Source organism: Tenrec ecaudatus, chromosome 9 (genome assembly GCF_050624435.1).
Source record: "Tenrec ecaudatus isolate mTenEca1 chromosome 9, mTenEca1.hap1, whole genome shotgun sequence".
NCBI lineage: Eukaryota > Metazoa > Chordata > Mammalia > Afrosoricida > Tenrecidae > Tenrec > Tenrec ecaudatus.
Window position 1 is genome coordinate 133,248,220 of NC_134538.1, and position 16,355 is coordinate 133,264,574.

The window sequence follows — 16,355 nt, forward strand, 5'->3', positions numbered from 1 at the left end:
CTGATGGGCAATAAATCATCTTCTGCTGTACAAGAAAATATCCTACCAACCATAAAGTTTTGTTACTTTTCATTTCTTTGCATATAAATAAACTGCATCAAGTGTCAATATGGCGAACTGTTACCCTTTCGTTTCACAAAAGTTGTTTTATTTTGTATTCTAAGAGTAACTACTCCATGGGAAAACATAACCAGAAATAATAGCAATTTAAAGAAAATATTACAAAGCTATGAAGTGTGAAAAGTGGTCTTATTATAGGTGCTAGATCAACAAGAAGACTGCAAGTCTATCAACTAAATGAGTTTTGTGAGGCTTGTCTTCAGATGCCTTGAATGTTCATAACTAGTATTGGCTAAAAATGTGGCTGACCATAATTAGCTCACACTAAAATATTACTAATACAGGCAATACAAATGAATACCAAAAATATGAAATACCTGAATTTATGTTTGAGGATAAATGGAAATTTGAAGCCCCCTCATATTTTTAAATGGAAATATGAAATATTATCAAATGTAAATACAAAGCCTCACCTTCCCACCACACATGAGTTATTTTTGTGTGAGCACTATATTAATTTCTTTGTTTATGTTGCCATAAAATATTAGCAGAGCATGCTTATGAAAACAGCTTAGTGGACATGAGTGGACAAAAAATTCAAACTGACACAGTGTTTTGTATAATTACTGTATGTATGCACACCTATACGCAAATGTACAATTTAAGTGAAAAATCTAGAATATATGGCTCAGCTCCCAAAAGGTCATGGAAAAATGGAATGAAAAGATAATAAAATTTCCACACAAGCATTCGAAGTCTCCTCATAAATGTATTTTTTCCACACAAAGTTGTATTCAAATAATTTTAAATAGACAGTATTTTTACGCTACTCATTATGTTCAATTTCCTAACTAAATTATCAACTATTGCATTAGGTGTCAGAACCCTCTGCATATTTCCCCTCAGAGAAAACTGTGCATACACATACACCCACACACAGTCCAGAAATCCAAGGTATATTCAAATTAATGCTCCTGTTGACACAATATTAAACTTTTCTTTAAAAAAAGATACAATCACAGCCCATTTAGACTTTAGTTCTTCTATATTACATTTGATTTTTATCAAAATTTAGTTTATTCTCAGTGTTTTTTCAATGTCTCGCTTAAACAATTCCAGGCTTGACGGAAAGTTTGTGGAAAAGTCAGGTCTCAAGTGTAGGTTTGGCATGAGTTAACTTAGTCCAATTGACTACATGATTGGGGTTTGGGTCTCTAATTCTCCATTGAGTCAGATCCAGAAGCTTCACAAACTTCAGATATGAGTCTCCTTCCCCTTAGGGTTAAGGAATAAACTGGATGAATTTCAATGCTTTTAGCTTTCTCAGTTTTGAGAGAAAGTCTCTTCCCCTTCTCTGGTTCCCAAAGAATATTCCATCCTGATCTTGGTGTCTCTAATTTCAATAATTCCCACAATTCTGAAAGCTAAGCAGGAAAGACTGGGGGAGCCCCTTGTCTCGCATTTTAATAAGGGATAGAGCTGCCCCTGCTGTCCTCCTTGCTGGCAGAGCTGGGCCCTGCAGTAGCGAGAACATTTACCCTTTAGGAGACCCAGTAGGTGCTGTGTTTTCCCTCTTTGACCTTTGTAGTAAAACACTACAAAGTAGGTTACAAGTTAGGACCTCTGGGATAAATCTAAAATTATTGGAGTTATTTGACGTGGGAAATAGAAATCACTGACAGAAACAATATGTCTGCTTAACTTTAAAAGATATGGATAGGGACGCTAATGTTTAATTCAACTGAGAATCATAGTAAGTGGGTGTGTAGATGAAAGACACAGAACTTCCTGATATAACATATTACTGACAAATACCATCTTTGCAGGAGATGATTACAAAGAAAATGCAGAACCTTTTGGCATGGGAGGTTTTCAGAGTCATCCTGTCAGAAACGAAGTATAAAATTACATGGTGTGTTCTACAGTAATTTAGTTCAATGAAAACGGTTCTAAAAATCATCAAAAGCTGTTTTACTTTGGAAGCAGATTATAATTTGATTTAACTAAACATAATAATGCCATGCATGGTTTGAATGTTAGATGTGAGAGTAATATTCATTCTTTTGGCTGCTCCTGATTGTGGTTTTAGAAATCCTTGTGATTCCCTTATGGGAAAACACTTAAAAGCTTAGGATGATAGCAATGTATTCTATGTTGACATATGATAATATCCAGATGTTATAATATAATGCATATCACTTATATAGGATACACTTTATAAATATTACTCTGCAAAAGAAGATATTAGTATGAGCATTTGTCCAGTTCATATCATATATTGCTTAAGAAGTTGGATTTGGTCTAAGTAGTTCTATATGATTAATAATCATGTAATTCACAATAATTTTTAAAGAATGATGCGATAGTTTATTGTGCCAGCCTGGCCGATAAACAAAAGTAGGATTAACTGAAGGGCAGAGAGATAAATGGCTCGGTGAGCCTCGCCTTGCTTGTTCTGTGCCTTAATTTAAAGGGGTACACTACCTGTGGGATGCCTAGCCTGTGGACTGTGTCGCTGTAAGATGAGGTCCCTTTAAGCCCACATGATTGGAATGTTCATCTCTGGAGCTGGGGACCAACAGTTGATGAAGTTGGGAACCTGCCTTGCTGTTTGCTGCCTGGGTATATATAGCCCAGCTCTCTCTACAGAAAGGGACTGGCAACTGGCGGCTCTCAAGCCTTAAAAGACTGCTAGTGTCTCACTACTTTATAATTTAACTGTTAATTTCTTGTATTATCTTTCTGGATATAATTTAACAGTTCATTTCTTGTATTATATATCTATCTTTATAAATATATGTATACATAATTACTAGCAATCTGGTTTGTCTCTCTAGAGAACCCTGTCCAACACAAACGAAGATCAGTTTGGGATTTTTCTTATAGATTTAAGGTCAATAATTTGTATCTTGGCTCAATTCTATACAACAAATCAGAATGTCATCAGTGTTAAATTGGTAGGAAATTAGTTTTACATAATCAGAAAAAATGTCTCATCATTTAGCATGCATTACACATATCAATAGGGGGAGGGGTGTTGGCCTTTTCCACAACTGAAACTTTTAGAGGATGGGCATGTAGAATTCAGATCCACACCTGTACATCGGATGAGCATTATTGTCTTACACATGTTGAAATTGCATTTATATCAGGAACAGTTCTTGATTTTATAACACTGCGAGACCATTTTCTGAAACCCTTGCGGGAGAGGGAATACTGAAAATATCTGGGACAGATTCGTGTAAGGTACAATTGGTCTCTTGTCCCTAAACAATGCAGTATAACTGTGCCATTTAGCAATTTATTTCTATTTGTCATAAAACCTTTAAACAGCAGGATGGCACAATGAAGACTTCAAAACCAGCTATCATTTATCTGGAAAATAACACTATCAGACCAGGAAAACCAAAGAGAGCTACCAGAGAAGCAGAATAAAAAGCCAAGGAGTTGACGAGGTACATCTATCCTGACCAGCTTTCCCTTGTCTATACAGAGGTGTGGAACAGAGAATGCTCACAGCACAGGAATGGGCAGAAGGCAATGGTTTATATTTTCTTAGGAGAAAAGAAGCATGCAAACTTTAATTCTATTTTATTGTTATCAATAAAAAGGACTGATAGGGCGATTTATTTTCTTTCAATCAACTTAGGGCCCAAATCAACAGCTATTTAGAACCTCCAGCAATTATTCCTTCCTTCCTTCAGTATTTGACCAGTGCCATGAATTAATAATAAGCCAAGTTCCCTACTACATTTCCATGCAATCATTCTCATTTTTCCTCTCCTCTGATTGAAAGGCTAATGAGATGGAAAATAGCAAGACAGTTATGTATATGGATGTAGAGAGTAGCAGAGACAAGGGGCAGCCAAAAGTTCTACTTCAAACACCTACTACTTTAGAAGACAATTAGGCGGGCAGAAAAGAGTGGGTAAAAATTATAAGCATGATCCTCGGAATAGCAGTATCATTGTACAGGTTCACAGGCTTCAGGTTACATTTTAAAATCAATGGGGGGGATGTTGTTCAACCCAAATTAATTTTATTATAAAGTGAAACAAATAACTAATTACAAGATCCACTCATTAACACAATAGACTAGCTATTTAATGCTCAGTGTTCTTAGTTTCCACATAAAATATCATCTTAAGAAGACACATATAGTAATTTACCTTGGGGTGAGGGATGTGTGACAAAAAAAACAAACACCATTATCTTAATCTTATGACCAAGTGATGTTTCAAAAGATACTTGAGATCCAAAAATGTTGGAATTTGGAGGTAATTTTTGTCCATAGAAGTAATAACATAAAAGATTCCCTAGTTAATGTTCAAAGGGTAACTAAATTCCTAACGTCACTAAATTTTATATTGCTTGTAGTAGCCTCAGTCCAGTTATTAGGAATAATAATGAGGAAGAAAAGGATAATCCCATTAATGAAGGACATAGAACTAACCATAAACACTAATTTAAAATATGGACTTTTTCACCAATGCTACCCATACTACCATTCTGAGCATATACAAAATGTCATCAACTGAGTTAGCTGATTAGGGGAAGTGTCATTCCCACTGTACAACTGGATCAAGTGGATTTTAAAATGTCATGTGTCCAAGGTCATGCAGTGAGTTGTTGGCCCTGACACATGGGAACACTATGCTAGGGGAAATCCCCCAATTGACTTATTTTAAAACTATGGCTATTTCCAATAAACTTCACTATTTTTAAAACTCCCCCTCCCCAACCACCACTCCTTCACAAACCACATAACATACACATGCACGTGCGTGCGCGTGCGCGCACACACATACACACACACACACACACACACACACATACATACACGCTCTTGACCTCCAGAGCACTTGTGCTTCCCGAAATCCTTCCCGTGGTCCTGAGCCCAAATCTGCCTTGCACCTTGAAGGGCTTTCTTCCAGAAAGTGATCTACTGCCCTAATCCAAATCCCCTTTGTGCTACTTATTGATCAGGATCGAGTATAAAACAGAGATAACCTATTCATATGCATGTAAATGAAGGTCCTTACAACTCACTAACTGCCATTGAGTCCATTCTGATTCACAGTGACCCTACAGGACAGGATAGAACTGACCCTTTGGATTTCTAAGACTGGAATATTATTGCTAATATCAGATGGATCTTGACTCAAAGCAGAGAACAGCAGAAAGATGTCTCCTTGTGTTTAATGGACTATGCCATGCCATTCGACTGCGTGGGTCATATGAACTCTGGATAGCCTGGGGAAGGATAGGAACGCCGGAACACTTCATTGGGTTCATGCATTCCTTTTATACGAACTAAGAGGCTGTTGTACAAACAGAACAAGAGAATACTGTGCGGTTTAATTTCAGGAAAGGTGTATGTCAGGGTTGTATCCTCTCGACATATTTATCCAATCTGTATGTTAGGCAACTAATCAGAGAAATTGGATTATATGAAGAAGAGTGTTGCATCAGGACTGGAGGAATATGATTAACAAGCTGCAATGTGCGGATGACACAACCTTGCTTCCTGAAAGTGAAGAGGAATCGGGGCCCTTGCTGATGAAGATCAAGGATTGCAGCCTTCAGTATGGATTAAAATTCAGCGTAAAGAAGACCAAAATCCTTGCAACTAGACCAACAGGTAATATCATGATCAACAGAGGAAAGATTGAAGTCAGGATTTTGTCTCATTTGGATCCACAGTCAATGCTCACTGAGCAGCAGTCAAGAGATCACATGATGCATCACACTGGTTAAATCTGCTGCACAAGACCTCTTTAGTGTGTTGAGAATCAGGGCGGCTACTTTGAGTACTAAGGTGTACTAGACCCAAGCCATGGTATTTTAAATCACCTCATATGCATATGAAAGTTGGACATTGAGTAAGGAAGAGCAAAAAATAATTGACCCACTTGGATTATGATGCTGTTGAAAAATATTGAAAGGACCACGGACTACCAAAAGAATAAACAAATGCATCTTGGAAATACACCAGAATTCTCCTTAGAGGCCAAAATGGTGAGACTTTGGTCTCACATACTTTGGACATGTTGTCCGGAGATACCAGGGACTGGACGGACAAAGTAGAAGGGCTATGAAAACAAGGGAGGCTCTCAAGGAGATGTATCGGCACCGCGGCTGCAACAGTGGGCTTACTCATCGGAACAATTGTGAGGATGCCGTGGAACCCGGACATCTTTGTTCTGCTGTGTTCTTGAAATCAGAACCGACTTGATGGCACCTGAACAATTACAACTCTCTTTCTCCCAAGAAGAGGTGGTGGTTTCAAATTGCTGACCTTGTGGTTAGCAGCCCCAGGCATTCCCAGTGCACATAGCGTGCAGCTCAAGAATCTAACGGTATACCACCCGGGTGTACACATGGTTTGTTGCGCATTAATAACTGACAGGTTATCCATTTGACCTCGCCAAGCAGTCCAGAGATAGAAAGCCCAGACACTCTGCTTCCTTAAAGATGGTAACAGCTCCACTCTGTAACACATGAGTTGAAGTCCACTAGACCGCAATAGGCTAAATAAAAGAAAACATATGTTTGTGTGTGTGTGTGTACAGTCATGTGCTGCGTAGCATCTTTTCAGGCAATATCCAAATGCACAAACATTTGCAGTCCCCAAAGGTGATAACAGAGTTCAGAAATTCCAATCAGAGAATAGGATATAGTGGACTCAACAACTTCCCACCTACCACACCGGTGTCTCGGGTCTCTGATAGGCAACGTGATCAAGTTGCCAGGTACAAAATAGTCCAGTACGTATAGAACCTACAATACATGTCTTGATACTCAAAATAAATGCTTATTCTCTTGACTTATGTATGTACTTTGCTATATTTCCTTTCTGAAAATTTGACCCTCTACCGGTGTGCTTTGCACTGTAGGCAGCAACATTCAACCTCAGGTACCACAGGTCTCCTGAGTGTTGTAGTTTTGTTGCCACAAAGGAATTGATGTCCGTTTCCATTGTACTTTTTCTCCTTTAACAACGCCAATACCAGTGTGTGGGTCTCCTGAGTAAAGTGTGTAGTTTTAGCTCTCTGTTTAATTTTATTTCAAACATAGTACTATGAAGTGGGTCACGGCTCCCAAACACAGCCAAACCAGCATCAGTGAAAAAAGCAACAGCAGGAAAGAAAGCAAAAGATGAACTAGGGGGTGAAGCCAAAGCTTATTAATCAAACAAAGTGGAACATTGTGATTCAGGCATGTTCCACTCAACAATCACAACTGTACTCAAAAACAAGGAAAATCCCCAAGCTGTTGAAGGATTGGAAAAAAACCAACATCAGATACAGGAAACCTGGTCATGTGGCTTGAGGATGAAACACAAAAGCACATCCTTCAGCGCTCTGAAGATCGATCGTCGTGAATGCACACAAACTATTCAAATTGCTGAGAACAAAGGCAGAGCCAGATGCCATTATCATGTTCACATATCACTTAAACCCTGTGACATCCCATCTCACAGAATGTAGACTGGACCTTGGGCTCAATGGCAGTGGTTCTTTTATATTGACATTTAGGCAAGGATATATTTGCTCTATATATGTGTGTGTGTTCAGAAAGTTTGTAGAAAAAAATCCATTATCTTTTAATTTTACTTATCCACAAACTTTCTGAAGCCCCTTCATATTTCAGGCACATTTGCAAAGTGAGGTGTCAGAGTATAGGAATATAGGCACTGCCACTGAGTCAATTCTGATGTCTAGTGCCCCTATAGGATAGGGCAGAACTGGCCTTATGAGTTTCTCAGACAGTAACTCTTCCCTCTTTTTGAAAAGCAGTTTTATTGACGCATAATCCACATACTATACCATTCAATCATTCAAGCATTCTAGACTAGATCACCTCGTCTTTCTCCTGAGCAGTGGCTGGGGGCTTCAAACAGCTGACTTTGCAGTAGCAGCCCAAGACTATGGTAATGCCACCAGGACACATAGAGAGTACTTAAACAAAGTCTGATAGGATGCTGAATTAGGCCCACCTCCAGTGACTGGTCCTGAGGCTGTGTCTGCTGTATTAGGCCTGTTGAGGTGTTGGGTGAACACGTAGAACAGGAATAAGACCCATAACAGCAGAACTGGAAGAAGGTCAAAAGTTAATTTGTTCCCATTCACTATGGTAGCATCTCTTTTTCTTTGCCATGAAGTTTCTCTGGCTCAGATTCTTTGGACCTGCTCCACTTTTCCAAGCAGCGTATGGACTTTGGTATGGAAGCTGGGCTTGTTGAGATCACAAAAGAGCTGTTAGAGGCAAGGCACCACACTGCTTCCTTTCAGCCAGAGCTTGAGGAAAACCCTGAAGGATGTCATCCCTCCTATGCGGGCCCTTTGTCTCAGTAGAGGTTCGAATCAACCCAGGGGAAAGTCATATTCATATTCAGAAGGGTTGGGAGGCCAATAAAACAAGGCGCCAAGAAGGACGCCTGGCGACTCTCCAAAGAAACTCTAAGCTAGTTGGCTCTTTGCTGCAAACTGGCTGGCAGCCTCGAAGCAGTCTTCTTGATGGGTCATATGCAGCTGTGTTTTCTGTTGCTCGGCGGCCTGGCCAAAGGCCCCTCCTCTTAAACAGACCCAGCGTCCACAATCCGTGTGGGTTCAAAGGAACTTGGTTATGGAGCACATTAGCATGCTACTAACTCCTGGGGCTATCCCCCCCCCCCCCCCGCTCTGGATGTCTTCCAGGCCCCTTGCATCGACTGAGAACGTCACTTCAGACGCTTCACAACCCCGTGGCTCTGCCTGGAAGTGGTACATGGAACATGGCTGTCTTATATCCTATTTTCCAATGCTGTTCTTGCCTCCTTTTAGTGATTTTACCACAGTGAAAGATAAACTCTCGGTATTCATAAAATTATGCTTTATAAAGGATATTTTCTCCGTTCTATTGCTGAATGTGTCTGAGTCTAACTCTCCACGATAAAATGGAATCCTCGTTGCTTTCCCCTTTAGGATTCACCACTTTTAGGAATTCATTTTCATTTACCTGTCCAAATCATAAATACCATAGAGCAGTTCTATGATGTCATTTCCCCACCACCACCAAATAATAAATTGGTTTCACTCAATAAAATATAGCGCCAGATGGAGTCACCCTGTGTACCCAACAGTTAGCAGCTGTTAGGAAAGGGTCGGGGGAGAAACACATTCTCCTTGCTCAGTTACGTCACGAATTCTAGAAAATGTAAAGTGCACTGTGAGTCGCTATTATTTCATTTTCTAACCACGCTTCCCTTGGAGACCCGGATGACCTGAGCTTGCCTTGCTCGCTCACTCTCGCTTTGTCCCTCTCGGGTGCGGGGAGATGGTCTTCCTGGGGGCGTCTCTGTCACACATGTTTTGCTTCCAGCCATCTCTCCCAGTTGGATGCCATCTGACACGTAAACACTCTCCATAAACAATTGAGCAAATTCTGAAACTTGAGTACTGCAATCTCTGAAGTCTGGCTCAAGCCCATATGGCAGAGTAGAACTGCTCCGTAGGGTTTCCAAGACTTTAAATCTTTACAGGAGTAGACAGTCTTCTCTTTCTCTCACAGAGCAGTTGGTGGGTTTGTACCACTGACCTTGTAGTTAGCAGGTCAAGGTTAACAGTTCAACCCATTAGCCACTAGAACTCAAGGGATCTCCATGAGTCATAATTTATGGCAGTGATTTTGGCTTCTTGAGTTCATGAAGGGAAAACACTGCAAGTGCAAGAATCAGGAAATTCGCTGCACAGGATTTGGGAATAATGACGATACTTATGCTAACTGACCTGATGAGTGTAGTAAACCCACGGAACGCTCTGCTAAACCCAACCCTCCGCCATCAACGGGATTCCAACTCATAGCAACTGCATGAGGCAGAGTAGAGCTGCCCCTTTGGGTGTGTGGAGCTACAAATCTTTAGGAGAGCAGAAAGTCTCCTTGTTTCACCACAGAGCAGCTCATGAATTTGAACTGCTGGCCTTGTGCCTACCATTCCAACAAGTGACTCACGACAGCACCAGGGCTTCTTTTAAAGCATCAACTCATTTTACTTTAGTCACTACACTGCTGGTACCATTGTATCGTTACCCCTACTTTACAGATGCATAAACTGAGCCCATGGAAAGCAAAGGAAAGTGTCATTGGCCACATAGGTTACCCCATCCCCACTACTATTGAGATAGCACTGACTAATAGCAGTCCTATAGGTCAGAGTAGAACTGTCCCTGTGCTTTTCTGAGACGGAAAATCCATGAGGGAGCAGACAGCTTCATCTCTCCCATGGAGCTGCTGGTGGCATTGAACATCTGGCCTCATGCTACGGGATGTATATGAGATAAAATGTACCGAGTTTTCGCATGGTGTCTGGCACACCGTGAGTTCTCAGTAATGTTAGTCACTATGTAGAGCCCTGGTGGCATAGTGGATTTACCTTGGGCTGCTAACCACAAGGCAAGATATATTTTATGGTTTATTATGCATGTTTATTCTACACCAAAATTAAAGCTTTACTTCTTTCCCCGCCCCCCCCCCCTCTGGACTTCAACTCTTCATCTGTAAAAAGCAAAAAATGTTACAATTTCGATAATCTCTTCTAGTCTTAAGATGGTTCAATTATGAGATGAAACATTTCTCAATAAAAGTACTCTTTGCTTAGTTTCACTTATTGACAAAAATCCTTCAAGAGATAGCGGGAAAGTCATGATCCCTAAGAGAAAACCAGAGCTCTGGGGCTAGTCGAGCCTTTCTAAGGTGTTTTTCTGACTGGATGCTAGAGTTGGCCTGTTTGTTTGTTTGTTTTTTATATTCTCTCTCAACTCCCTGCCGTAGAGTTTCTTCCTACATGCAGTGGCCCCCTAGGGCAGGGAAGGGTTGCCCTGTGGGTATCCTAGACTGTAAATCTTTCTGAGTGTGGAAAGCCCTATCTTTCTCACGGGGAGCAGCTGGTGGTTTCAAACTTGTGACCTTGCAGTTAGTAGCCCAATGCTAACCCACTATGCCACCAGAGCTCTCTTAGTGGTTACCATTTACTGAGCACTTAGAGTGTGCCAGATACCATGGGAAACTCGGTACATCTTATCTCCTATAAATCCCTCAGATGAGGCTATCCTATGCCTCCCAGTAAACAGATGAGGAAACCAGTCCATCTTAATTTTCTCAGTCTCATACAGTGAGGATTTGAGGAGCTTAGACTCAAACTTTGGTATGTCTGACTCTGGAAACTTGACCTTTAACATTCAGGTTATATTGGTTTAAAAGCTGCTTTTAGATTATGTTTTAATCTATATGCAACGTGATTAGTATCAGTGTCATTTATTTTTAAATGGAACCCTGGGATGCAAACCAGCAGTCTGCCTAGTTTGTTTGTGAGCACACACCTCAGCGACAGAGATGTGATGACACTTTCCAAGTGTCTCATGATGCATGCTTTTTGGAGTAATTAAATGCCTTTGGGTCACTCTCAGTCACATGCCCGTGAGTTACAAACTGCTCTCTATTTTTGTCCAAAGTGGATAGACTAGCAGGTCTCAAAAGAAAATAGACAGCCCACTTCAACATGATTTGCAAACTGTGACTTAAGGAAACAAATCTCCATAGACAGCACAGTACCCAAATCGGTGATTGACATAACAGAGCTCCTGCCTCGCTAAACGTGTTGCCACAGCTCATTCTGGATGTATGAGAAGGGATTATTGACACTTTCTGAAGATACAATCTCAGACACCACACTCGGAAATTAACTTTGGTATTAGGAGGAATTGCAGTTAGATGTTATAGTTGACACTAAGATAGGTTAATTTTATTTTGACTGTGCCTTATACATTACTGTTACTCATCTTGTGTGTATGAAGCAAAAATTCACATGCATTTCTGATTCGTATATAGCGTCTGGAAGAAATAACCCTAAATTATACTACACATGGATTGGACAAATGTTCAAGAAAGATGCATTTATGTTCTGTATGTGTGTGTATGTGTGTGAGGAGAGTTATATTTTAGAAGCTATATATATATGCATATAGATATACTATCAAATAAACATAATTTATTTTAACTTTATCCAAGTGCACTTTTTATAAACTAACACGAACAAGGTGTACTATTTTCTCCTAACCAAATTCTGCACAGTGAATTCCAACTGGAATATTCATTTAGAAATTTGATAATATTCTCTTGTATGAGTTTTAGGAATATTTGGAACCCTGTTGCATATAAATTATATCATAGGAAAGCTGTATAAATATTCTATTATGGCATATGCTGTTCTAAGGATCTGTCAGGATTTCCTTTATACACTCCATTTTGAGTGGTATATAAATCAGACCTAAAAATTCACATCGGACTGAAACTCAGCACAAAAAGCCTCCTCCAGAGGCAAATTCTTTTTTTCCCCCCTTCAAAATGTGGTTTGAATTATGTTGGTCATTTTTAAGTTATAGCAGTGCAGAGAATGTATTTGTGGTTTTCCAGGAGAGAAGTTTTTTCCATTTTTATAACTCATTAGGAAACTTTACAGGCTTTCAGACCGTTTTGTGGGTTAGTTCTTCTCAGGTTTTTCCCCAAAGCAATATCATACTCTGAATGGTGTCTGCTATGAATCTGACGCTTACTGTTCTGAATACAAGTGCGCATATGGATACATAGATGTAGCTATATAGTAATACATAGCTGATACTCAGAGAAGTTCCCGTCACGTCAAGGGAGAAGATTAGCGCGATCCGATGTTCAGTCTCTGTTCTTGGTATCAAGTGCAGTGTGTTCTATAAAAGGAACTCTCTATCTATTCAGTAGTTCAGTGTGTGCTGCTTGGCATAGAAAGCTGTTATCTTTAACCCGATGAAAACTGAAACTTAAAAGCTACTTCTTGTATGAGTAGTGAGCATTGGAGGCGCAATGGTTAAAGTGCTCAGTTGCTACCCAAAATGTTGGCAGTTCAAATCTACTCTCTCCCTGCAGGGAAAAGTTACGGCCTTCTTGTTTCTGTAAAGGTTTACAGCCAGAGCAGTTCTCTCTACTCGAACTCCCAGGGGCTCCGGAGTCAGGACTGGCTCCACGGCAGTGGGTTAGGTGAGGTCTTTTGTGAGCTTTTCCATACCGCGTCTGTCTTAGTTCTGCTTTTCTGGAACAGACAGAGCAAGTTGCAAAATGCTGAATAGGTATTTGATGATGACTACCTCCTTTGCAAAGTATTTTATATGTGGATGTTTCTGTGCATAAATTAGTTGTGCGAAATAATGTTGAACTTATTCTGTCTGTATAGCTAATATGTGGCTTGAAATTTTCATACCCATATAAATTATTATTGTAACATACATGGATATCATGATTATCTTCTCCTTCTTAATAGCATCAATTAAAAACTGACGACGTTTGATGTAGGCTAAGAAATTTGGCATAATTCACCGAGTTAATTAAGTCAATCTTTTAAATGACTTAAAAGGATAATGAAAATAGACACATTGCAGATCGCTGTATTGCTTCTACTTTGAGTCATTAATGTATTGGACTAAGAAATTCAGAAGGCATTATCTGTGGCATTGAAGTGGAAGTTTTCCCCAGTGCTGTGTGATGTGTTTGTTCTCTTTGACTTCTGCATAGAATCTGATTATCTTGATTTCCTTTTGACCATATGCCACTATTTTGGGTAGAGTCTAGTATCCTGGATTAAGGAAATTTCAGCTGAACCAACCAGAGAATAGTCAAGCACTTGTCTATTGCTGGTGGAATAATGAGGAATTTTCTACTGGGACATGCTGAAGAGCAGAAGGGTTATAGCGTCTCCAGGATGGCTTGTCTACTAACCTAATGTCATGGAAATTAGCTTATTCTATACAACAGAGAGGGTTTTGCCCCAGGTTTATATTTTCCATATTAGCAGGAGATCAAGGTTAATAATGAGGGGTCACACCTCAAATCCCTAATCTGCATAACAGAATAACTTTATTTCTATTTGGGTCATTTTTTTAACGATGTTCCACTTATTTCTACTAAATTATACCAACTTGTTTTCAATGATGTTCAATTTGGTTATAGATTATGAAATCTGATGTGGATGTCATACATTACATGCAAAAGACATCTTCCCACTCGTCTATCACTAAAGGCCTCGCCCTGATGCTTGAACTTAACATGCATCATTTAAAATATCCCTGTGTGATTTTCCTGGTCATTCAGAATTTTATTGCAGCTTTGGGGAGAGGTCAACAAATGTCTGAGTACTGGAAACATCCTGAGGCACAGTTTCTACAGGCATCAGAAGTATTTCCAAGGAGAGCAATGATACTTAAAACATAAACAAACAAACAAACAACATTGAAAATAAATAAAATTCAAATGTCCAAGCATCAGTTTTACATATGAAGAATCTAAGTTTCATTACTTGAGCCTCAGCCCTTTGTAACTCATCAGACAGATAATAGACGTAGTGTGCTCTCTGTTGTCTTTACAGGATATCCGTATCCATTGTCTCCCACTGGAAGAAGATGCACTACAGTGCTATCGTTTGACATACATTGACCTTGTTAGAAACTTAACACCATTTTTTAATGCAAAAAAGCAGACAAAAATTTGAAAAGGGCTATTTATTCTAATGCATTATATTAACAAAAAAGCATTATATTATGAATAGTTTAAAAAGTAAGATATATCCTCACCTGGACTTTACCTTTAAGCAGCCTTTTATTTGTCTACTAGGTACTTCTTCCAGTGGTTTTACAGGCTCCAACTCTTGTTCTTTCTTTTGACAAACCAAAGTATAATTTACGCCATTATTATTTGACCAAAATGTTCCAACGGAAGTTTCATAACGTATGCAAAACTCAACTCTGCTGCCATCTTTTTGATACGGAGGAACTAAGGAAATCTTAAAAGAGAACTGGTCAGTTTCACCATCACATGAATTAGGCACATATTCGGCTAAGATGTCATAGTGTGTCTGCCAGTCATCTAAGGACATTCTCACGTATACTAACTTCTCAAAAGAAATATTCAGAACTCGGATGATTCCTTTCATACTTGTAGACCCAGGGAGAAACTCCGTTGCTTCCAGAATTGCTTTCTGTACTTGAAGTTGTTGCATCAGGTCTTCTTTTGAAGAAGGCAGATCAAACATGGGACATAAAACATATTCTTCTGCATGGAAAATGCTCGTCCTTAAGTCAAAATTGGTTGAAGAACTTGGTAATTCCCAGCAATCAAATTCTTTAACAGATACAAGATTGAATCCAAAGGTGTCAGCAAATGAAACTCTTCTCGTACCTGAAGATGGGGTGTCCAGGTACATGTCTTCAGAAGAATCAGAGCCACGTCTGCTAGGTTGAGGGGAGAAACCAGGTTTGAAGGTGGTTTTAACATCCTCATCTTCAGAAAGAGAATCCGATGAATTAGGAACTTCTAAAAAGTTATCTTTGCTAATCTGATTAGGTTTCTCAGAAGGCTCCATTGGGCTCGCTGATCTTCAGGAAGAGAGGACTGTGCAAGCAGTGGAGGCTGACATTTGAGATACTGCGGTTTAAAATAAGTATAATGTTACAGTTGACATTGCAAAAAGGAGTCAGCTCTATAAATAGGTCTGATGGCGTGTCAACTATGCTAGCCTGCCTCCAAAGCCCTTTAATATGATAGCATCGAGGTTACTCTCGCCAGTATGTTGCAGATTCAACCCCCAGTTATTAAAGCTGAACGTGTTGATGAGTTCAGTTCCATTGAGGATTTTAACGTGATTTTTTCATCTACTGTGTCTGAAACGCTGAACTTGAGAAGAAAAAAATATGGTATCACCAGTTGAAATGACAAATAAAGCTTGAAATGTTCTTATAAAAGAAAAGAAAATGTAGTTTCCCAACACTTCATCTGTGGTTTAAATGATATCAACTCATTAGAGCAGGCAAAGGAAGGGGCAGGGAGGATCACATTCATACAGGGGAGCATACCCTGAGGCTAGGGTACCTATCATTTGTCTAGGACTGAGCATGTAAAATGTGTGCCATAAACGAATTAAATAGGCCTGTTGAGAGTTCAGTAGGGAAATGCATGGTTTACACAAGGAAGAGATCCCTGGGAATAAATCACGAAAGATGGATGGAATTGGAACATGTGGGGTTGGGTTAGGATGGGGTGGATGTTCTACGTGGAAGACAGTCTGAGCGAAGCCTAGAACAAGGAATGCATCAAATCCATTATTTAAACAGGGTAGGGTTCTTTCAAGGAGCCCTAGTGGTACAATGGAGAAAGCATTCAAGTGCGAACTGAAAAGCTGCCAGTTCAAACCCACTAGCCATCCTGGAGGAAAGCTGCGGCAATCTCCGGAAAGA

At 39.7% G+C, this 16,355-nt stretch overlaps 1 protein-coding gene across 1 annotated transcript in view; it reads right to left on the reverse strand.

Annotated features, from left to right (window-relative positions):
• PPP1R3A (protein phosphatase 1 regulatory subunit 3A) overlaps window positions 1–15,484 on the reverse strand; it is a 49,047-nt gene extending 33,563 nt beyond the window's left edge. Inside the window, exon 1 of the mRNA XM_075557675.1 lies at window positions 14,697–15,484. Coding sequence (XP_075413790.1) covers window positions 14,697–15,484 — 788 coding nt within the window. The remainder of the gene's footprint in view (window positions 1–14,696) is intronic.
• Between the last annotated feature and the right edge of the window lie 871 nt (window positions 15,485–16,355).